Here is a 25,057-nt window from a genome sequence, read left to right as displayed (position 1 = left end):
ATGAATAGGCTGCCTGACAGTTGGCAGACACACAGACTGTCTGCCATAGATGGTAATATAGGCACTGCAACTATTATGGCATCTAAAGTCGAAAAAGCAATGAAAAGCTTTAACCTCTGCTGTCCGGGGAAACAAACAGTGGCTTCAGATGCCATCGGTGGAGGGAAGCCTTTGCAATGCTTGTGACAGGCAAATGGTTTAGCAAGCTCTGCTGAGCTGTGTTTGGAATTAAGGGCTAGGAGCGCCTGGGCTCGTGCCTTATTTGTACTAGTTACAGCCAGCTTTAAAAATTATATTACTGCTGTTATTATAACGACATTGCTATCACTGCTGCTATTTTCTTAACACATGAAGGGAGCCTGGACAGCCGCTCTTTATTTCTTACATGAATGCAAACGGCGTTTAGATTTTTGTGGAGATCAGACACCAGACACATTCCTACATTCTTGTCTGATGTTCAATATTTTTCCATGAGTCAAGAACAAGAATGGGCATATTGTGTAAATGCAAAACTCTGCCTTTTTAAACTGACACGATGAATTTCAGCTCTGACTCTTTGTCTCTCTCCTTCGAGCTGGGGCTTTTCAGCCTGCCGGGTTTTGTTACTTACTATCCTTGAAAACAGAGGGAGGGAAAAGTCAGCCCTTGTTAATTCATTGTCCCAGTTACCTAGCAGTGCTGTATCCTTAAGGACTGCTGGGTTTTTTCGCTCTTCTGAGACGGTGAAGAGCTGTTGCTTTCCTGCCAGCTCCATTGTGTTCCCTTAGTAAATGCCTGCAACACTAGAGGCACTTTAAAAAGAAGCGAGGAGTCTGTTGCAATAGAGATCCAACAAAAGTTCCTGCTGCAATCTGCACTTCCAGTAAACACTGCTTCGTAATCCAGATTTCAGGCTCCAGGGCTGGTTCTTAATAAAACACTGGTACAGGTCAAAGTAGCTGCATCTGTTTACAGCAACATAAAATCTGGCTTACTGTTGCATTGTGCTTTTGTACAGATTCACAGACAGGGACGTGTAAGGAGACAAGTATCAGCACATATGGGGTCCCTGGAATTTGAATTTCTCTTTGGGAATGTTGCAAAACATTATCCCACCTCTGTTTTTTAAAATGTGTATAAAAGATGCTTGTCTGATGACCTAACGACTTTAACTCATCCATGCTTTCCAGAGCAACAGATTTGGTCCATGTCCTAAGTAAGATTTCATGGCCTGCCTTTCCAGAGGCTTATTCTATGTACAGACCACCACAGACAGAAATCTTGAGTGCAAATGAACTCTTTTTCTAGACAGAGGTCTCTGAATTTTTGCAGGTATTTTAATAGGCTGTAAAAAGTGTATCCCCATCCCATAAATAAGAGTAAATACAGATCTACCAAAGCAAGTCTAGTCTGAGTAATACACAAGCAAAGTTTCACTGAAGTGCTTTGATAACCCTGAATTTTTGGTCAGTCTTTCAGAGAGTGGAAAGTTGTTGAGTGCCCTCTGAGCACACTGACCCAAAACTTCCTAGCTACAGCTTATGAAAGAAAGGGGAGCATACAAAGGGTAAAAGGAACTAGTAAACACCAAGAATGAGGTGATCGCTTGTCCAGTAGGAACCACTCTGCTGCCTCCAGAGTTTCACATACAGCTGTTTGTGACACAGCCCTTCAACTGTAATGATTTCTCCTTGCCATTAACTGGTGCTGTAAAGGTGAAAGGTTTCACATCAGTTCTCAAAATGGAGAATTATTTGTTATCCAGTCTAATATTTTCTAAATAGATGTCTGCTTTTCAGAGGTGCTGAATGTGCATCAGTGTCTTTGCAAATTTAGCTGGAAAACAGGGCACATCATGAGTGTGTTTGACAGTGTCTAAATGCATGAAGACTACTTTTCAGAAAAATAGAGAGAGATAAAGTCCTTGTCATGGAACCTTATAATCAAGGAGAAACAAAGTCCAGCAAGGTCCATTTAAAGTCTTAGATATCTCAACGGACTTTAAATCAGGCCTAACAAAAAGCATCATTTAGCAACTCACATTCATCTGATGAAGAATCAGTTTGCCTGGTCAAACCTTGGATTCTTTATGTCACGTAAAAGCTACTGATCTGATGCTTTCCTTGAAGGAATCTGCATAGAAACATAGACTGACATATCTGAAGTGCATTGTCATTTATGACTTTCATCTCCTCCTCCTCCCTCATCATATATATTGTTGACTTGGAGACACGACAGATTTATACATTTCCTCCGTTCACTCTGCATTCAAAGTTTCCCAGTTACATACCAGATCTGTCTTAGATGTGGACATCAAAAGGATGAGTGCCATGGAATCTAAGTTGCTAACTAGATGTAAGTAAAAAATGGGGAGTTGGAATGAGAGGTTGTGGAGTCTTTGTCCTTGGATGTGTTCAGCACTTGCCTGGACAATGTCCTAAGCAATCTGATGTAACTTTGAATTCAGTAGCTTTGATTTCAGTGGGGCCTGGACCACATGATAGCCAGAGGTGCTCTTACAGCTATGCCATTTTATGATCGTAAGGGTCTTCTGATGAACTCTTCACTAGGACCCTTGCCACAATACTTTCTTTCTGTGAATAGCACAATAAATGGACCAGTTGCAAATGAACTACCTTTCTGCTGTGTTAGTGGTCTGCGGAGATAGAACTTAAGGGACCCAGTCCTGGAGCTGTGTGGCTGCAGAAGGTTTTCACTGCACGACCCTTGATGGAGACTTACTCTAGGTGCCTGGACTCCCTTGTCCAAGTTAGCAGAGCTGAAGAGTTCTGCTTCTGGCCACACCTGGTGCATCATTGATGTGTAGACTACAAAAGTGATGTAGCACTCATGCAACAAAGCTGAGCTGTAGTCCTTGGCTTGCTTACTTAGAGTCCATGTATGAGCCATTATTGGTTTGTATCCAAAAGAATGCTGTTTCTTGTGATGGTTGTGGTACCTGTGTCCAGTCTGGCTGGAGTGTGTCCCCTTTCACAATGTGTTGAGTCAGGAGGAGATGCTATTCCACTCAGTCTGTCAAACAGGGAATTCTTCTCATTTTCAGTATTTAAAGCCATTGATCACAACTGACTACAGAGACAGACTCCAGGCTGCTGCTGAGGAAATGTGACGTTGAGAATTACAGTTATCTTTGAGAGGCCTGGAACTACGCTTTTTTCAGCGCTATTTCTATTTGCACAAATTCTCTCAACAGGTGCTTGGTGCACGTTGAAAACAGGGCATTGAGGAATCACTAGTTGTAGTGGAATCCATTTCTGTCTCATTCACTGAAAACTATCATAGTGGCCAAAAATACCTGAAAATTTTGTGGTGACCCTTCAGGATTTACCACCACAGAAGATGTAATGCATAGGTGGTGGGAACAGAATCCTGCCCAGAACTACGAAGATCATCTTCATCAGCTGCCTAACATCCCACTGTGTCTCATGGGACTCACTGATGAGTCTGGAAGCTTCACCAAAGCTGTAGTTGGGATTAAGGCATTCAGGATAAAGGCTTCTTGGAAGCTCAATGGCTGGAGAGACGTGAGAGTCCACAGCAGGGTATTGCACTTCAGTCTTAGTCACTGGCATTGCTGCTCCAAGCCACAAACCACAATGTGTGCTCAGCAGCAGGGCTTTGCCTCAGAAGGGCACAACAGAGGAGCTGAACGGCTGCAGTGTGCAAACTGTGTCACCTCATCACTAGGGAGGTTTGCAAGTCCTGCCTCTTAAGTATGGTCTTGTAAGCTTTTCAGTACTTGAATGGTTGTGGGGTTTTTTAATATGGAAGTGCCTTTTTCTTATCCTAGACTGCTCCTGATCCCCTCTGTCCACACTGACGTTTTCCTTCTCCTGGAAAGGATGGTTGCTTATTTCCAGAGGGTTTTTGGATTCTTTCAACCTTCTCGTAAAATATCATCAAGATGGTACACAAAGGCCAAATAATGAAAAATCACATGAACATGTGCTTTGGGGTTCCTGTAACCTTCTAATGATCTTCCATTGTCTCAGAAACATTTGTTTTGTGACTCTGCCTGTGTTTGCAGGTTAAAATTGAAACTCAGGAGTACAATTAGTAGTAAACATTTAGATACTCATCAAATTACTCCTATTTTTATAGTTTTCTTCCAGACTTCTAAAATGCTGGTAACGCAGGAGTTGTGAAGCATGGCCAGACATACAGCCTTTCTAAACCCTGGCAGCATCTCATTGATAGCAATGACAAATATACCAGGGGAAGATACATGATCACCTCGACAGACCTACAAAACCCAGCACTCCTCCCCCTTACCACTGAAAACTGTAGCCAATCCCCATGAACTGGTTTGACCTTTGATGTTTAATATTTCATATCCTCTTCTAAATATTTTCTCATCACCTATCATGTCAGCATCTTCCCATTTCCAAACAAATGCTTGGTCCCTCTTTACATCTCCTTGAGCTCTGGATCTATCATGTCGTTCCTCAGACTCTATCCACATTGGAAGAAACAAATTATCATTTCATTGCGATTGAATTTAATGCTGTTCAAATTTGATAAATACCCTCTTGATCTCCAGTTCTTATTTGTCCCTTGTTCTGGCCATTCTTTTCATAGGAATATCTTCAAAGCTCTTCAATCGTTGTTAACTGTCTCCAATACCCTCTAAATTTTTTGCCTGTTTTGTTTATACTGGACACATCTTTGGTGAGGTGCACTTGGACGCTGCATGTTTGAACTGAAGAATTTGGAAATAGCTATTAAGTACTGCTTTTACTTTATGTCCTCCTTAATGGAGTGAGCATGTATGATGGGTAGAGACAGAGGGAAGATGCTAATACAGGTCAAACCCGGCCATCAAGCAAGTGCAGCAACACTGTTAGAGCTGTTTTCTTGCTATGGACCTGGATTTGATCCTAAACATCACTTCACTGAAGTTTCTGGCAGAGGATCAGGAATCCTTCCATCTAACAAGAAGCCATATTGCCAGTTGCTCGTTAAGAGTTTTAGTTAATGCAGTGATGGAAGGCAGTTCTCAATGAAGTAGAACCTCTGTGTTCTCACTGATAGAATCTGATGATGAAAGCATGACTGGATAACATGCTGAAGGGATCTTTTTTCCAATTTCAAGTGATGACTATATCTCCTGTGAATTGTAGCTTACCCTGCAGAAGACCTCAAGGCCAAACAATTAGCATGAGTGTCCTGTGCAATGTATTGATTTGCGGGAAGAGACAAACAGTCCAAATATTTCCATATTTTCCAAGGCTGGATGGATGGCTATTGTCTTCCTCCACTGAATGAACTTTGATACAGTGCTGCAAGGGAGACAGGTGCTTGGTAATAAAAGCCCATGTGTTGGCATGGATATGTCCTCTAATGAAGCTACAAAGACTTCTTACAGACAGTTCGGAAGTGATGCTGGTCAGAAAACTAGGACCAGGCTGGTCTCAGCAGTCTTTCCCTAGGTGCAATCTGCCATGTTATTATCTCTAAAAGGCAAATCAAATAACAGCAGCCACATTTTTAAGGATTAGGAGCTTCCTGTAGCAAGACAGTATGTGTTTTTAATACTTTAAGCTGACTTATGAAACTGGTAAACAATGCGGAGGGTGGTGTTGGATGACCTCTTTTACATGCCTGATCATCCTGTCAACATTTATAATGCATTTGATATTTCCTTCTCATCAGGATAGAATCAGTTAAGCAGTCACACTCCCCAAAGCTCAGGTTGCATTATACTTTGTTCCACATTTCATGGTAATAAACGTTGACACAAATTTCTGTAGATTTCACATAAAGTGATTGTTAATTTATTCATAGTTGAAAAGGATCTTTTAAAAAAAGAGAGATAAAGAAAGAGGGGGGGAAAAGAAAGAAAGAAAGAAAAAAGAACAGAAAATATTTCTCCAGAAGACAAATACACAGCTTGCAGGATGAGAAGTACAGATCTTTCATGCCTGTTTGTTTTGCACACAGTAATGACTGATAGATTCTGATTAGCAATCTTGACCTAGTTAAAGTGCTATTGTTTCATTGTGTTCCTATTCTTCTAAAAGACTGTGGCTAGACATGATATTTTATAATCCATCAGATTTAAAATCTGCATTAAAAATATAATTATTTTGCTTCAGCAACTTGGACCAAAGCCCTGATGTTATATTTCTAGGCAGTACACTGTGAACAATATGGATGCATTTTTAGGCTGGTATGTTCAGTTGGCAAGACATGTAATTTTCCATAAATGAAGGTAAATTGTGGGATTTCTAACATATTGATTGCTATTCCAGCCTTGTTTCCAGCTAATGAGAATTAAGTGGATACGTGTCAGCCAGGGAACATCCTTATTTGTTACTATAAATTCAGTCTTACTAGCACTTACTACAGTAACAAGGAGAAAAACTTGTGTTAACTCCCCATCAGCATTATTATTGACAGTGGTTCTTATGCCTAAGGATCAGCCAGAATTAGGATGCCAGTGCAGGAAGCCCTGTATTGACCATGAGTGGCTTTCACAAATAGCTTATGATCAGAAAGAGAGGGATGGCCAGTGGAAGGGTTAGGATGTGTATAACAAAAACCTCATGGCAGCAGATCTTGCTTCTTGTGATCAGAGTAGTCTCAGGAGATGATTAGCTAAATGGGAGAGGAATGAGGCAGAGTGGAGGTGTACTGGCTTGAGCTGCCATGCTCGTTGACAGTGTGAGGCTGAAGGCACCTGCACCTCCTCCTCCTCGCTGCTCAGAGAGAGTGGTTGGTCCCTTCCCTGTGGACACAGAGTGGGTGGCAGGAGGCACCTGGATCTGAGCCTGTGCAAACCAGGCTGGACTGGGAAGCAGCATCTGCTACTCTTGCACAGCTCTTTGCAGCCATGGTAGGACTGCTTTGACTGAACCATGGTGCTCTGTGGTGCTATGTGGTGCTGTGAGGACATGCCAGCTCTCAGCACTCCTTCCCACTGTGCAGTGTGCCCAAGGCCTCTAGTCTGTCACTCAGTCCTGTATGAAAAATTAATGTTGTTTCCTAGATCAGCATCATCCAACAGATTGGATCTTCTGAACTTGGAGTGCTAAAGTCTCTCTGAAGACAACTGTCATGCTTGCATTCTCAGCCATGTCAGAAGTTGCAAATGAAGATAAAAGATTAAAAATAAATACCTTCTTGCTGTGCAGAGAAAGTGCAGAGCAGAGGGGCTGGGGAGAGGTGCTCAGAAGAGGACCATGCTATTGAGATCTTCGTGAGAGGTGTTAGGATGAACCTGATGCCCTGGGTGTGGGGAAGAGTGGGAAAAGCCAGACCCACCAGATTTCAGGAGATATGTAGAATAGGTGGTAATGAGAACCCCTTTCTTTCTTCCTAAAATCTGTGTCCATAGTCAGAAATGGGCCATGAGGGTGCATGTGTGATCATGGAATTAGGACCTGTGAAGGTTTCAGAGATGGCAGTTCAGGGCAATGAACCTTCTTTGTGTCAGCCCTGGGGCACCTCAGTGGTGCTGCATCTGGACTTGGTGTGAGCCACCACAACTGTCTTCGTGGTTGGGGTGGTAAGAAAACAAGGAGAGCGGTTCTGCATGCTGGCGAGATGCCTGCAACAAGGAGGCTCTGAAGTGGAGAACACCGGACTGTTCCTGGAGAGGTGCTCCCCAGCTCAGCTCTGGACACTGCAGGAGGTGGCAGTCCAGAAGGGTGGCAGCAAATGCTACAAACGAGTTGCAAAAATGAGAGCTGCTGTCATTCAGTATCAGGCCCTAAGTCCCAGAAGTGGCTTGCTGGGTCCAGCGCTAGGTGGCAAAGGTGCTTTCACAGCATAAATAATAAGTAGCAGTCAGCATTTTTCCCTCCTTTGGATTTTTTTTTTTTACCACTTCATTGTTTGAATATTTTCCCTATTTTTCATGTAATTCCTTTACCCTTTCCCCTCCACAGGTACATGAAGGCTTTTGTTTACAGTGCAGCCATAGATACAGTCAGCACATATTGTGAGAAAGTCTAGGAACCTTTTAAAGTGGATTTGCTTCTATATTACAAGCATAAAATCCAAAGCTGCTTTTTTAGCATCAGAAGTATTACTCCACATGAGTCACTAACACTACCATGTTGCCTGCTTCACCAAGTGTGATAATCACTTAGGGTTAAAGTTAACAGCACACTACAAGTTTTGTCCCCAGTATTCCACCACACAAGCTAAGAAAAACTGCAAACCCTAGCAGGAGAACATGAGAGATAGGAGAACAAAGATGGTAGCAGATCTTTGGTGTGTATCTTCAGTTGGTAAGGACTGGTGGAGACTTCAAACTGTCACACTTGTATTTTCTCTGTAGTTCGCTCAGAGCATTTTGGTGTTATGGTCCAGTCTTAAGTGTCTATCTATAAACATTTTGAGATGACAGTCAGATGTGTTACTAACATTTCTGTTCAAGACCAAGGATGGGCTGCACTGGGAAATTAATTTGGGTTTTTTGGAGCTCTGCACACACAGTGAAATACTTGGGCAAGTCATAGGGACAGGCTGTTTCACTTGTCCTGAGAGCTGTGAAGCTCAGGACTTCTGCATAGCTAACTTAGGACTTCTGTCAAACACTGTGCTCCTACACATTGTTAAATTAAGTAAAAAGCAAATTCTTAAGGAAGTTCAACTGAAGAAGCTGAATGTTGCACACAAAAAGTAAGACTTTCAATGCAAGTTAAACCAGATACTCCTTATCATTTCTTGCTGCCACAGACAAAATATTTTCTTGGCCATATTGGACAGTCCCTATGGAAAGGAATACAAGGTGAATATACTTGGGCAATGTCAGAAATGGATCAGACATGTGATTAAAATATTGTTAAATATGGATATTTTTGAGAAAAAAACTTAAAATTGATCATTGACAAATTGTGTTTCTGATTCAAGGAAGTGTTTGTTTCCATTTTCTGAAAAAACTTTTTAGCCAGAAAAAAAATAATACATTTTCAGCAAAATCCTCTCACTTTATACTTGGTTAAAAATCTCAACCAAAAGAAAGGTGAAGCAAAAGCGTTTTGGGGTTGTTTGTTGGGATTTTTACTTGCCAAAAGATAAATTATTTGAGAAGAGATTTTGAGGAGCTCTAATTATAATTTTGGCGAAACTCCTGCTGATTTGGCCTGATGTCAGGGAGCTTTAGAGAACTGTCTTAAATTCTTTGCCCTCTGCTGTTAACATCTCTGAGCAGTTTGGTCAGAAACAGCACTGTACTACCTTGCCAATGTGATCTCCAGAGGCTTAGCCTGAGCAGTTTTAACTTCAGGAACTCAATGCATCCAGCACTCCCTTGCTGTAAGTGTGTGAACGAGTGCTGACTCACCAGAGCCTGCTCAGCAAAAGGTCTTGCGATAACACAGGCTGCCAGGAAATGCATGTACTCTTTGATGGTTCGTACAGTGCTGCCCACCTACCTGTGGGATGGAGCCGTGCACGGAGGGCTTCCTCCTCTCCCACTTACAGTCATGTCACTTATTTCCCATCACAGAACCTTTCAGTATTACACAGGTTTGAGAAGTGTAATCGTGAGCCCATTTGATCTGAGAACTGTGGCTGTAGCAACTTTTACTTTACTTTTACTGACCCAAAACAATCCTGGCTTGAAAACTGGAAGAGATGGAGATTGAAATCCGGCAAGATTCTCTGAAGAGCCTGTGCTTTGCTTGGAGGAAAAGGACTCAAATACTGGCTGTCAATCAGTAACTGAAAAATGTGCTAGAAAACTGCAATAACTGGAGTGATCAAACCCCAGTCTGCTCCCCTTTGAAAACAAAACAGGAATGACATTTGGGCAGCAGTGCTCTGTAGAAGTCTATCACAGGCCTCTCTATCTTGCCATTGCTTGTCCTGCTGAACAAGTACAGACCAGTTCTCTACAAACAGCCCTGACATATAATTGACAACAGCTTGGTGCAAGGAGGGAGAGGGGGCTTCATACTTGTGGGCTGCTCATATGCTTCCCATTCCCTCACCCTCCAGATCCTGAACTTGTGGGGTATGTGGATTCAGAGCCATTCCAACAGCCTTGGTGAGGATGCGTGAGAGTACCCTCCACCTTTGTAGCCTCACTCAGTCTCATTTCTACTTTAAGATGGGGACATGTATTGACCAAGTTGTTATCAGCATTCAGAGGGCAGTGTTTGCAAGGTTTTGGGGAGAAGTGATAAGCCAATACTTGTTACTTCATCTTTAGGAATGTACAGTGCCCCTTTTGGTGGGCACTTTAGAAAAGCAGATGTCATGAAACCTGGAGTCCTCCAGATCATGTTGAGGTACAGAGCGCTTAGCTAAGGGATGTGTCTGGAGATCATGGTGTTCTCCCTGGCTCTGCTGCTGACTTGTGTGCATCACCAGGCAAACCACTTCACAGCTCACCCTTACCTGCTAGCAGCTGTTTCAAAAGCAGAAGAAAACAGTGTAGGGCAACACCTGCATTTTAATTGTATGAGACAGCCTGGTGCAGGTGCTCTGAAAATGTGAAGACATTTTAAACAGCTCCCTCTGCCTCAAAATGTCAAATAAAAGAAATATTAACTCAGAAAGGCAGGTTAAGTACATACAGCATATACATATGCAGAAGGTATTTATTACTTTTCTGTTCAGCCCTTCTGTCAGCAGCACATCTGAAAGCAAAACATGCTGCCAAGTCATGTATTCTGGTGACCTGGGGACTTCCCCATTTCCCACGAAGATGAATTTGGGGGCATGAGAATGATTTCTAATAAACACATTGACAGCAAAGATGATGGTAAAAGGAAGTGCAGCTTACTGCCTTTTTTTTTATCTTTTCCTTTTTTTTTCAAAGGAAAGTACAGTGACTCATGTGTCAGAAGGAACACGCTAACCAAAGACAGTCTGTACACTTCACAAGTGATCACCCAAAAGTGGCCTTTTGGGGGACACAGAATGACAGTTAGTCTTGAAGGCACAAGGTCTTCAGACTTGTATGACTGGGCATCCACATGTCTGTTCTTATGAAATGAAAACAGGAATCTGTGATTTAAAAGCTGTGCTGGAAACTGGACTTGAGATACGAGATTTGCGGTGTCAGAGGCAGAATTGCAAGTTTTGTTTTGAAGGACTAAACTCAGTGACCTGATGATGCAATGGAAGGATAGATGGGTATGGAGGAAATATGTATTTGTCAGTTGAGCTTTTCCTAGGCAACTTGCTGGTATTCACAGCAGAATAAAAGCTTTCACAACTGGAGTTATCTGGGAAGTGCTGTTACCTGTAGGTAAGCCTAATGGGAATGGAGGCCGCAACAAAGAATTACGTGCTGATGGGCTTCTGTACAGGAAACAGTAGGACTCAAATGATGTGACTGGAAGATCTTGTAAAAGTCATCTTTCCTCACTTAAATGGAAAATTAGAGTTCACTGTGTTCTCTCTGCCCATCGCCACCTCCTGAGGTATCACAGTTTGTATGGGCACTGTTTCTCACTGGCACACACAGATATTTGTCAGATGATATTATCCTGTTGCCTGTGAGACTGCTGCACTTCAGCCCAGGTGCAGCAAGGCAGAAGATGAGCCATGTTTCCCTGCAGAGTTTGCTGACATTGCTCAGCCGTGAGTGTGCCGACTGTGCCACGTGTGCTTGTTCACTGCTTGGTGTGTGCACCTTTAACGTACCCAGACACTGATACGACAGCCTCCATCCTTTTATCAACTGTGTTCAAAGCAACCCTGCTTGAGGATATCTGCCCTTTACTTGAGGGCATATGCAGCCAGTCCAACATTTTCAGCTCGTGTGACTACATCTTTGTTTTGTGTGCACGGGTTGGGATTTGTGTGTACGGCCGTGGCAGATGGGTGTAGATCAGGCAAACAGAGCTGTGAACCTCTCTTTCTTCAGTCGGCATACAAGGCTTGTAAGCAGATGAAAGTATCACTGTAAACATTCAAGGGAAAGGAAACAGAGTTACAGTTCTCAGAGCAGTGTTGCTTTATAGCAGATGTTTCAGGACATAAACAATTTGGGCTTAATGTATTAATATACATCCCTGAAAAATAATCTGACGGTACATCATGGGCCAGACCCTTGGCTGACATAGCCTGATGTTGCTCCAGTGGTTTCATTTTCAGTTCTGAACAAGTTAACATCTGACATCTTTAATTATACACATCTCTGGCGAGTACAAACTTATGTGAGATGGGATTGACTGGATCTTGTGTGTGCCATTAAAATGTCTCCTACAACAGTCAAAATGGTCTTTAGGATCATATACCAATGTCATGAGAGTAAAATTCTGCAGCACTGGGTAGGCACAAAGGCAGATTTCATTACTGCTATCTAAAAATACTTCAGATCTTTCTAACATAGTGGGATGGGAGCAAATCTGAGGCAGGTATGTCCTAGCTATGCTAGCTACACCTCTGGCTACTGCCCTCTACTCAAAGCCATGGTGGAAGAAGATTTATGATAAAAACAAGCCAGTGGTGCTCAAAAAATGCTCATGGCTACAAGGACAGGGGTGATTGTGGCAGCGAGATGTCCACAGCATGTTTTCCTACAGTTCTGCATAGTTTCATAGTTCTTTTTAGTATCTTTATCAATGATCTGGATGAGGGGATTGAATGCACCCTCAGTTGGCAGATAACACTAAGCTAGGAGGGAGTGCTGGTCTGCTTGAATGTAGGAAGGCTTTCCAGAGGGACCTGAACAGACTGGATCAATGGGCTGAGGTCATTTGTATGAAATTCAACAAAGCCGAATGCTGCATCCTGCACTTGGGTCACAACCCCATGCAATACTGCAAGTTTAGGGAAGAGTGGTTGGGGTTGTTTAGCCTGAAGAAGAGGAGGCTCAGGGGAGACCTTATTCCTGTCTACAACTGCCTGAAGGGAGGTTGTAGACAGGTGGGGGTTGGTCTCTTCTCCCAGGCAACCAGCACCAGAACAAGAGGACACAGTCTCAAACTGTGCCAGGGGAGGTTTAGGCTGGATGCTAGGAAGAAATTCTTCACGTAAAGAGTGATTTGCCATTGGAATGTGCTGCCCTAGGAGGTGATGGAGTCACCATCCCTGGAATTGTTTAAAATAAAACTGGATGAGGCACTTAGTGCCATGGTCTAGTTGATTAGATGGTGTTGGGTGATAGGTTGGACTTGATGATCTTGAAGGTCTTTTCCAACCTGATTAATTCTGTGATTCTGTGAAAGGTGCCCAGTAGATAAATACCTGGGGATGTTGATCAGAAGCCAGCTAACATGAGCTAGCAATGTACCCAGATGGCCAAGAAGGCCAACAGCATCCTGGCCTGTATCAGGAACACTGTGACAAGCAGAACCAGGAAAGTTGTTGTCCCCCAGTACTCAGCACTGGTGAGACCATATCTTGAGTGCTGTGTTCCTTTTTAGGCCCTTCACTATAAGACATTGAGGTGTTGGAGTGTGTCCAAAGAAAGTCAATGAAGCTGGTGAAGAGCCTAGAGAACATGTCTTACAAGGACCAGCTGAGGGAAATGGGGTGGTTTAGCCTGGAGAAGGGAGACCTTCTTGCTGTCTTCAACTACCTGGAAAGAGGTTGTAGCGAGGTGGGTGTTGGTGTCTTCTCTCCAGTAATAAGTTATAGGAGGAGAGGAAATGGCCTCAAGATTCACCAGGGGAGATTTAGACTGGGTATTTGAAGAAATTTTTTCACTGAAAGGGTTATCAAACACTAGAATAGGCTCCCCAGGGGCACTGTTGAATCCCCATCCCTGGAGGTGTATAAAAGATGCACAGATCTGGTGCTAAGGGATGTGGTTTAGCAGCAGACTTTGTAGAGTAAGGCAATGGTTGGACTCAATGATCTTAAAGGTCTTTTCCAACCAAACTGTTACTGTGATTCTGTGATTGACTGAGAAAGCCCAGAGTGATGCTTGCTTACCTATTGCTTTTTAAGATCCTTCTAGCAAATAGACTACAGACTGTTTCTTTGGTGTCACCTAATGTGAGTTTCTTTGGTCTCTTCTTTCAGCTCCAAGGCTCCTTGAAGAGAAAGCTGGTGGTAAATCTGTCGCCTGTCAACAACAAGAGGCCCAATGGTATTTCTGAAAGCTCTTTCCTTGACATTAAGAGGATAAGAGTGGGTGATAATATCTCAATGGGACAAAGTGGACAACATGTTAACAATTGCCAAAGCCAGTCAATGTCAGGAGCTATGTCTGTGGGGCAAGGACCACAAAGAAAGTCCAGCAACTTAGCAAACAATGCACATGCTAGTGGGAATGGCATGTTTAATATGACTTTGAAAGAAGTAAAGAAAGAACCAGGAGAAACAATGTCCTGCAGCAAACACTTAGATGGCCAGACAACCCATGAGAACATGTTCCCTAACAGATATGGGGAAGACTCGTGGGAACAAATGATGGATCTGGAGCTTCAGGAACTGTTTAATGAACTCACTAACATATCAGTGCCGCCAATGAGTGATCTTGAGCTAGAGAATATGATAAATGCCACAATAAAGCAAGATGAGCCATTCAACATTGATCTTGGGCAGCAGAGCCAGAGGGGTCCTGTGAGATCTCTGCAGATGGATAAGATGGTGATAAAAAGTGAATATACACCAGGCATGAATCAGGCTCCTGTGGGCTCCCCACAGATGAGGCCTTCTTCTACAGGCCCAGCCTTCACTATGGCCACCACTGCCATGTCCACCTCTTCACCCATCCCTTCTGTGCCTCAGAGTCAAACACAGGTATCGCAAGTTTCTTCTGCGTCCAGTCGGCCGTTGCCTAACTGGCAAGAGGTGTCTCATGCACAGCAGCTCAAACAGATTGCAGCCAACCGGCAGCAGCACGCCTTGATTCAGCAGCAACAGCAGCAGCAGAACCAGACAGCCAGCTGGACCACTCTGTCTCCGTCAGGACCTTCCCCTGGACCCTTTGTGCAAGAGAAAACCCCCAGCCCTTCGTTCCGCCAGCAGCAGTTCAGCCCACAAGGCTCAGCAATGCTTGGGGTACCAGTGAATGGAAACCAGTCAAAAGGGATGAACAACTATGGTTATAAACCAACCACCCCCCAGAGCACTCCCATGGACATAATCATGCAACAGAAGCCTCAGGACCTCAACAGAAACTTTATCAACAGTGCTCAGCCATCACTAGAGCAGCATCACAGCAACACAAAGCCTTTGTTTCACTTCAACTCAGAGCAAACGAACCAGCAGATGCCTTCAGGTTTGGGCTCCCAAAACAAGCCTGCCCTTCTGCACTACACGCAGCAGGCACAGGGTTCAGCCCCCGTGCAACAGCCACAGCCACAGCAACAGCCCCAGCCGCAGCCGCAGCCTGCTCAGCCTCTCCCAAACCAATCTCTTCAAAGGCCACCTAATATACCCCTAGCAATGCAGCAAAAAATGCTGCTTCAGAAAATGCAGCAAAGCCAGCAAATCTCAGGTTTGCAGTATCCAGTCTCTCAGCAGCAGCATAGACAGGTAAGGCAAATTCCTCCTCATTTGTTACAGTCTCTTTCAGGTTTGAGCAGTAAAAAGGCTTTTTCAACCTGGCCTTTTTCCCCCAGGAGATGTTTTCTGGTGGCAAATAATGTCCATTTCAGCATAAACTTCAGCAAAGCTGGTAATGGCACCTTTAGGACTTATTCACATATATTATGTGAATAATATTCACATATATTATGTGAATAAGTTTATAAGAATTTCAAGAAAGATGTGTTTTTTTCTGTAATGCAATGGAGTGAATGTCACTGATATATATTGTGTAGGTACTTGTCAGAAAGGTGAGCTAGCAGGACATAAAGGCTTATTTTGGACCACTGTCTAAGTGTTCTAGCTTAAAAAAAAAATGCAGGCTCTTTTGAAAGGCAAGATTGTAATGAATTCCTATGTTATCTTAGAATATGTATTTTACAACTTCAATTTTTATGCCATCATTCTCCTCAGGGAGGCAGGGTTAGGAAGTTCTGGTTTTAGATATCTTTTGACTGTTGTTTGCACATTGGTTATCTGTTTGGCAAAGCAAAACTAAGACGTATCTGTGAGCTTTATAAACACCTATCACACTTCTGGGAATATTCTGTGGATAAAATATGTGCTTAGATATGAAGGTGAAGGTTGCCACAGATATGTCTATAATTATATACCACATGGCCAGCTCCCACTGTCTTATCATGAGACAGTGCTCAGACAAAATCAGTTGTTACAGCTCAGTTACACTATGCCAAGTCCCTGTGCACCAAGAATTCAAGTTTCAGACCTGCCAGTCAAAGTTGGAATACGCAGCCTCACTGTTCCCTGGAAAGTGGAAACCAGGTGCAAAACAAATTAAATGCTTAAACCACTCTGGGAAGTTTTGGTGGGACTTGGGCTCAACACATTTGAAGGTATGGAATGGCAAAACAGGTGTAGAGATAATTTATGGATGTGCAAAACAACTATAAGAAACTACTGCAAAGTGAAAGCCTAAGTCTTCCACAAAGTCCCAGAGAAACAGCATTGTGAATGAATCATTCAGAACTGGAATTTCATTGCCAAACTCTGGGCAAACACTGATATTTTGTTAAAAAAGTAAAGTAAATATGGTTGTATGCATGGATAACTTTCTCCTTTTAACTCTTTTAAATCTGCTGACCAACTAACCATGACCTTCTGCAACAGAAAATCCCTTAGCAAAAGGTACCAGGTGAAACCTATAGGTAGCTTTGGGTGGGGAGACTTTGCTGTGTTGGAAGATGCTGGAGAACAACCCTTGGTAGGCATCAAGTTCAACTTTGCTGTTTTACAGGAAGTCTTAGCTGGCAGTTCTGTCCTTCTTGGGCCACCATGTGCTCTCTTCTTGGGCACATTTCCCCTCTCTCTTAATAGACTGGCAGGTGGAAGAATTTTAACAGTCCCTTCATTCAGCCACGGTGAAGCTTCCAGCAATCTGTCAGCACAGGGGAGACAGGCAGGACTTTTGAAAACACTGTTTTTTCTGAAAAAATATGCAAGGTCATGTTCTGGAAAGGAATAAAAACACTGAGAGCAACTCTTCTTGAAGCAATGTTAGCTCCTTACCCTGTGTCCTCTGGGGCTGCTGCTCAGGGAAGCAAGCCAGCAAGATGGTACTTGGCAACTTGGCTGTAGTAGTACATGCAAGATTTATCACGAGTGTAATGAGATCTCTCACCTGTGCAGCTGTAAGATCTTTTGGCTTAGGAAACTTGCCCTAGATGAACTTTGTGCTAAATTCTAGATATTACACCAAGAAAGTTTTGCCTGTCATCACAGACTTCTGCAAATAGCTTTCCAATGTTTCTTGTCATCCAACCACTTTTCAAAGTTATGTCTGCAGGATGTGGCCACCTGACTCAAAGCATAGCTGAGAAGGTTAGAAGGTTTGTAGGCACAGATTATGGGGCTTTTGCAGCAAGAATGCTGGGGTTTTTTCTATACTTTGAAGAGATAACTGCATTCTTCCTTAGCAGTTCTTCCAAAGTTCTGCTGAAGTTCAGAAAATCAGGTAGGTCTCTCTCAGTAAGGTGTTCTGTAGGTGCTGGAATTATACTTAGAAATACAATTGGAAATACAATTGGTTCATAAATTGCAGAGTTTTGGAAAGGTTTGAACATAACTATTCACCTGGCAGTATTTATGTGTTCTATGGACTCCTTTAGAGCAAGCCTCTGTAGCTACAAGAGCTCACCAACCCCTTGGGCAGGGCCTGAGTTGGAGGGGACACTGCTAATATTATCTTCCAGAAAACACAACAACAGGCAAAGCAACCTCAAGGGTCAACTCCCACTGATTTATGCATGGGGACACAGAATCATAGAATCATAGAAGGTTGGAAAAGGCCTTTAAGATCATCAAGTGCAACTGTAACCCAACTACCATGATCAATGCACTGTATCCTGAAGCCCCACAACTATGTGCTTCTTGGACACCCCCAGGGATGGAAACTCCTCCACCTCCCTAGGTAGCCATCATCTCATTTAGGCTGTGTAGTCTTTACTTCTGGAGGACCATCTCCCAGCTCCAAAGGTTCCTATACATCATGGGCAGTAATGCATTATTAATCATCAGCATTTACTAATTAACTTCATTATTAATATTTGTTCTACTCATATGAGGATTCACGGTTTGATTCTGTTTGGTATCATTCAGCTCCTCCTCAGATCATTATAATTGTGGACTGTAAGGACCCTCTCATATCTGTCTGGAATGCTTTATAGTTGGAAGTCTGAAAGCACATTCATAAGGGGTTGCTGTGACATTGCCATCAGATAATACTGACTGCAACATCATAAATTCATATTTTAGCTGAACCAGCTCACCTTCTGGATTTTTCCTCCTCAAGCTTTAAGATCCCAAAAAAATATTTGAACTTGCTTTATCAGCCCAGGCTGGCTAACTGGGAATGTAAGGCTTATAATTTCTCTGCTTGTCACATTCATTTTGTGTCAAATTATAACAAACTGGTAGTGGGATTTGCCAATTAGATCTCTTTTGCCTCCAGGAAATAGCCATAAAAATGATGGAAATCATCCTGTTTTCGTGGAAGGTTGATCTGAATGAAGGATTTGGTTTTCCCTCTGCTTTTTTTCCATTGCTGTGGGATTCACCTTTCCATTGTCTAACAGGATGCTACACACACACACAATTGTGAATAAAACCTCTTAGAAGTTCTGCTCCAAATTCTGCACAGGTTTAATCGTGATTGCAACATTTATACAGAACCTGGGCTGATGGGAATAAAATCTGTAACTGGTCTTGGGTAGAAGTTTGAAGACTAACTTTTCATTTGTGAAGAAATGTAGTCCACTCAGTGAAAGATGCTTCTGAAGTAATATTTGAGGCTTTTTAACAAAAAAACCCAAACAATTAACTAGTCTAGTAATAGCTCACAGAATATATCTGGTTGGAAGAGACCTCAAAGGTCATTCAGTCCAGCACTCAACACAGCACTGAAGGGTCAACGTTAAACCATGTCCCTAAGCGCCAGGTCCACATGCAGCTTCAACACCCCCAGGGATGGTGACTGCACCACTGCCCTGGGCAGACCATTCCAGTGTTTGACAATCCTTTCAGTGAAGAAGTATTTCCTATCTACCCTATGATTCTATGACATAAAGTCAAATTAAACTCAAAGTGTCCAAGCTCACTTTTTCTCCAAATTTTCTTTTATTCAACTTCACCCACTTAAGGGAGGGGAGAAAAGAAGGCTGAGCTCATAAGAATGGGAACCCTAGCAGGACAAGGTTACTTTGCTCTTTGTGGGCATGTGCCCTGTTTAGTCTTGGCTTTGGAGGCAAAGATAACACAAGGGATCATGAGATCTTCAACCTCCTCTTTACCCAGACAACCAGTGGCCCTTAGTTTTAAGGGTCAGAAAGTGTTGGTGTTGTCTGTGTACAGACAACCTACAGAACAACCTACAGAAGTGTTTCCTTATGTAGAGCTCAGGGCCTTGTTTGTCCTTGTTCCTATATAATCTCTTTGAGAATGGGACCATCTTCTCCTGGTTTGGTTTGCTTTGCTTTGGTTTTCTCCAAGAACTCTGTAGTGTGATTAGTTGCAGGTTGGGCTTTTTTTTTTTTTTTGCCTTTACTTTTCCTAGTTAGGTCATTTTCTTCAACAGATCCCTAAAAGGTTTCTTTCAAATCCAACCAGTCTCCCTTCCTAGTGAACAGTCCCTTCTCTGCTACCGATTCCAAACATGAGTGTCCCATATGTGCCTCTTGCTTCATTCCATCCCACAGGAAGTCTTTGTATTTTGCAGCATGTGGCAAATGACCTTTCAGGTGCTTCATAACCCAGGGACACAGCATGGCTGCATTTGGCTGGAGGAAGGACAGAGTGCATCACTCCACCGAGGGATGAGCCATCAGTGAGGAGCTTGTGCTCGGAAGAGATAAAGGTGTTGAAGTGACCTCCCCCTTGCAGGCACCCTCCATTACACAAACACTTTGAATGCCCAGAAACACAGTGCTTAACTCCTATATGTATGCTTAACTCCTCTATATATCTCCAAGGGATAGAGATGGTGTTTGAACTAATCTGGCATCTCTGCAGAGATGCTGAGATAGATTTTCCTCTCATTTTTCCCACTGTAAACTCAGGGTAATTTCATTTATTTTTAGGAGAGTGTAATTGGACATACAGCAGCATAGAAAGCAGCAAATATGCCCTTCTGCCTTTTTTTTTTTTTAAAGCATGGGGACCATACCAATTTAATAAGAAGTACATGTTAAACTGTCAGATTGTTAGAGTGCTACGTGAGGAAGAAGTGCTAGGAGCAAAAGATTGACTGGCTTCTTTGAAAGTGCAGATATAAAAACTCTTGTAATTGTTCACTGCTGAGCTATAAATCACACCTCTAGCCCCTGAAATTTCTCAAAGAAAGATGATTTGTATAAAACAAATATTTTCCTGGTCCTTTGTGTTTACAACAAAAGAAGACAAGAAAAGCACATTTTAGTGAGGCAAGCTCTCTGTTTTTCAGAGTGGAGGAATTATTTTGCAAACATTTGTAAAATGAAGAGAGAAAACCTAGAGTGGATTGTGGTAATTGGTAGAAACCAGAACTTAAATTTGACTTAGATCATAAATAACAATGATTCCAAGCTTTTGGAATCTGCAATAATAGAAGCTGCTCCATAATGTAAGAAAATAACAATGTGACTTGCTATAAAAATAATATTTGGATGACAGATTTTCTTGATAGATCCATTTTGGTCTCATTCCTTCATGCAAGGGCTTCTGAATTAAATATTCTGGATAAAAACTTGAATATGTCCTGAAAACCACCATCAGCAGGGTCATAGCTGATTTATAAACACAAAACCAGAAAGAAAATGTCCTAAGTTCCTCTGTTGTCATAGTGGACATTTGTCTTGGTAGTGCTTTATATCATTGATGCTCAGTTTGCTGAATGACAGATTTAGACAATCACATTGTGGATGTCAGCCCCTGAGGACATTGCAATTCAAAGGTTCAGAGATACTGCCTGTTCCATAAGGTTTCTCATAAGGTTCTCCATAAGGTTTCATACTCTTTGCATGAAGCATCTACACTGGCAGAATAGTATAATATTAGTCACCTAGGCCAAATGCTTCTGGGTTTGAGGATCTGAGAGGCAGCTGAGATAGTCTCTGATGTTTCATTTCAACTGCTTTTTGAAGGTACTTCCACGAAGATACCAATAAAAAACATCATTCCACTTGCCTGAATGAGTTATTCACTGATGTCAGCATACCTAAAGACTTATTTATTATTTATTAGCATTATAAAAGTGCCTGGGAGGTCCACTGATAGGGCAAAATGGTATTCTGCAAAGAATTGTATCAACTGGGACTGAAAATATCACTTGTCTTAAAGGGACAACATTGGTTTGGCTTCTGTAAGAATCGAAGAAAAGATGAGTTTTACAGAAGGAATTTGAAGGATATCAGCATCTACCCACCTGCATGTATGAATGTTGATTTGAAGACTGCAGTGATCCAGAAGGCACTTCATGAACCAGTCAGTTGTCTTGGCCATAGTGGGGGAGGGGGAAAGCTGTTTGAGACAGGCACAGCTATACTGCTGTCTGCTTTAGTCTTCTGATTTTACTGCACTGCCACCTGGAAGTCATGGGCTAGGGTAGGAAAGCAGTGGGACAGCCAAGGTACCTGGTGTGTACGTAAGAGAAGATGAGGGTGGCTGCAAGAAGGAGAGGACAGGTAGGTATATCTATCAGCAGTGCTCCTGGCTGAGATTACAGTTTACAGGCTTGGGGTGGTGGGCTGAAGTAGAGAACCATCACCAAGGACAGGACATGAGTTTATGTTTATTAGATTAACTGGAAAGGAGGTGCAATTGGACAAGACTGGGATAAGGAAGTGCAGGAGGAGGAAAGGGGTTGGCTGGGAGGAAGGGAGTCAAGGATGTTTCAGGTCTGGTTTTCTGCTGCTAAGCAACTTAGTCTGTCTTGACCTGTGACCTCATCAGTAAAGATGGGATATCTGCAAGGGCTTCTTACCTGGTTGAAGCGAGGATTTCTGCTAATGCTGTGTGTGCATCGGAGGCCAGAGTCAAGCCCTGAGTCAACTTCCTGCACGGATTTTTGGAAAGGCAGTCTGGAAAAACAGTAATTCCACAGCCTTTTGGAGCTGGCATGATGAAAACCCCTTTCCTGTAAGTGTTTGCTTGTTTGTAGGCAATTTATGAGTACCTTAAGTAGTCAAGGGAAAAAAAAAGAAATGAACAATCACCAACTCCCATTTTTCTCTCTAGAGTCTTCCTATTATTTTAATTCCTCAAAGTCCTCAAGAGCAAGTCCCAGGAATTTGTCTGTCTAGGGGTTCAAAATGAAGGAATATTTTGATGACAAATATTTATTCCTTCAGTCAGCCACTTTAACTGCTGGTGTTTTATGGTAGAGACCTACCCCAGGCCACAGATGACTGTCATTAAGACAGCAACAGACCTAGTAATGTTCCTTTAACATGAGCTTGCATGGGTGAATTTACCATTTCCATGTGATGCTGATCCAGAAAATCAGCCAGATGCTCCAACAGAACCATCTGCCTCCTTCATTTGCTGCATGCCTCTTTCTGGTAATGCACACACATAAGGTAACTGACAGCTTTTGCCCTGAAGAATTTATAATCTAAATAATCAAACCAACAAAACTCTGAGAAGAATTAAATGTTACTATATGTTTTATATATTACTATATATTTTGGGAAAGAGAGAACTAAGATCTCATTCAAAGCCATTACAATAAATCCACTGGAGCTGTCCCGTAAGGACACATTTACTGTCACAGAGGAATTCTCTCACAGAGTCTGGAGTTGCACCATACCTAGTGTCAGTCTCAGAGGCACTATCCTTGTGTCCTAGGATAGTGCCTGAACCTATCAGCCCACCTCTGCTCATCTTGACCTGACTGCCCCTTGCTCCTTGCTTTGAGAGTCTTCTCTATAGACCCAGCATCCATAGCTCTGAGTCTTCACAGACTGGGGGCAGCCCCCAGAGAAGACCTTAGGAGTAGGTGCAAAAGTGTTTGATGCCTCTATTTTTTTATTATTTTTGTTGGTGGTGGTGATGCCTGCTCTGGATCCAGAGTAGGACAAATGTGATGGGGCAGACAGAGACTGGGAGAGGAAGTAGTGAAGGAGTAAAATGGAAGAAAGGTGTGGGTCTGAAGGTAGAAAGAAGCCTGGAAGGCAGTAATAAAGTGGAAATTTGGTTTGGGTGAGGGGGAATTGAGGGAGAAGGATTGGAATCTCAGGAGGAGGAAGCTGAAAGTGAGTAGGAATGCAGGCAAGGGAGGACAGGGGATCCAAGAGTGGGTAATAGTGTGGGAGGACGTGGGGTGGAACAAGAACTACTGATGCACAGGGGCAGGCCTTTGCAAAGGAGGAGAGTAGAAGACTGGTAACACTTAAAAGCTAACTGTTTCTGTGCCTTATGCCAGGAATACGTGAAGGGGCATAAGGGCCTTGATGTCCAGCAGTTTCCAAAGCATCTACAGAAAGTCTTCACGTCAGGGCAGAAAATGCAACTTTCCAGACCTGCCTCACTCTGAGCACTTCTAATTGTCAGCTGAAAAGACACAGTAGATATTTCAGTAGATGCCGGTCTCCATCAGTCAGGGAGACAGAATTAGCAGCATATTTGTCCCACTGGAATGAAAGGAATCAATCTCATTCTCTGGTTTTCTTCCTTTCAGAACACCCTGAAGCTCTTCTACCATCCCCAGCTGCAAGTGTAGCCATTGAATAACTAACATGTATAGAATCAGAGCATCACAGAATGTTAGAGTTTGGAAGGGACCTCCAGAGCTCAACCCCCTTGCCAGAGCAGGATCACTTAGGGTAGTCTGCACAGGACTGCATCCAGGTGGGTTTTGAGAGTCTCCAGAGAAGGAGACTCCACAACCTATCTGGGCAACCTGTGCCAGTGCTGTCACCCTCACTGTAAAGAAGTTTCTCATGTTGAGGTGAAACCTTCTATATTCAAGCTGGTATCCATTATTCTTTGTCTTATTACTGTGTACCACCAAAAAGAGATCGGCTCCTTCCACTTGACACCCACCCCTCAGATATTTATAGATATCTCAGTCTTCTCAAGACTAAACAGCCCCAGGTCTCTCAGTCTCTCTTCACACAAGAGATGCTCAAGTCTCCTAATCATCCTTGTGGCTCTCTGTTGGACTCTCTCCAGCAGATCCCTGTATCTCTTGAATTGGGGAACCCAAAACTGGACACAGCATTCCAGGTGTGGTCTCACCAGGGCAGAGCAGAAAGAGAGAACCTCCCTAAACCCTGCTGGACACACTTTTCTTGATGCACCCCACTATACCTCTGGCACTCTTGGCCACAAGGGCACATTGCTGTCCCATGGAGAACTTGCTGTCTAGTAGGACTCCAAAATCTCTCTCTGTGGAGCTGGAGAATAGGTCTTTCTCCATGGAATATGGAGAACAGGACAGGACAGGATAGGATAGCGTAGCGTAGCATGGCATAGTATAGCATAGCATAGCATAGCATAGCATAGAATAGAATTAGAATAGAATAGAATAGAATAGAATAGAATAGAATAGAATAGAATAGAATAGAATAGAATAGAATAGAATAGAATAGAATAGAACAGAACAGAACAGAATTCAGTTGGAAGGGACCTACAATGATCTTCTAGTCCAACTGCCTGAATACTTCAGGGCTAACCAATAGTTAAAGCATGTTATTAAGGAGACTGTCCAAATACTTCTTAAACACTCTCAGGCTAGGTGTGTTGACCGCCTGTCTAGGAAGCCTGTTGCAGGATTTGAAGTTTCATCCTGACTTGCAAAAGTTGCACATGAGGAAGATTGAATGGTCCTCTCTGGCCTTCCTAAGAGGTTGTGCAGTCCATCTCGGTTGAAAAGTCTCCATGACTGACTGATATCAAAGTGCTTGCAAGGGCCAAGGTGTGAAAATGAAGAAAGCTGGTGTTTTGTGGAGTCAGTTTGTTCTGTAACCCATAAGAGGGAGAAAGACTCTGAGGGTTTTCTGTAATTCTGTGAAGATAGGTTAGATGTACTCTCTCAGTCTTTTCTTTTTTCAGTCCTTTCTATAATTTGCAATGGTTGCACGCTGGGCCACAGCCTGGCTCCAAGAGAATGATGAATTACTAA

The 25,057-nt window shown here is 42.9% G+C and overlaps 1 protein-coding gene across 1 annotated transcript in view; it reads left to right on the top strand.

Annotated features, from left to right (window-relative positions):
- Positions 1 to 25,057, top strand: part of MAML2 (mastermind like transcriptional coactivator 2) — a 225,981-nt gene that overhangs the window by 142,949 nt on the left and 57,975 nt on the right. Inside the window, exon 2 of the mRNA XM_054389083.1 lies at positions 13,933 to 15,393. Within this exon, the coding sequence (XP_054245058.1) occupies positions 13,933 to 15,393 (1,461 nt within the window). The remainder of the gene's footprint in view (positions 1 to 13,932; positions 15,394 to 25,057) is intronic.

The sequence above is a fragment of the Indicator indicator genome, chromosome 1 (genome assembly GCF_027791375.1).
Source record: "Indicator indicator isolate 239-I01 chromosome 1, UM_Iind_1.1, whole genome shotgun sequence".
NCBI lineage: Eukaryota > Metazoa > Chordata > Aves > Piciformes > Indicatoridae > Indicator > Indicator indicator.
The sequence above is the reverse complement of the archived record's forward strand: the minus strand, read 5'-3'. Positions and strand labels throughout refer to the sequence as shown.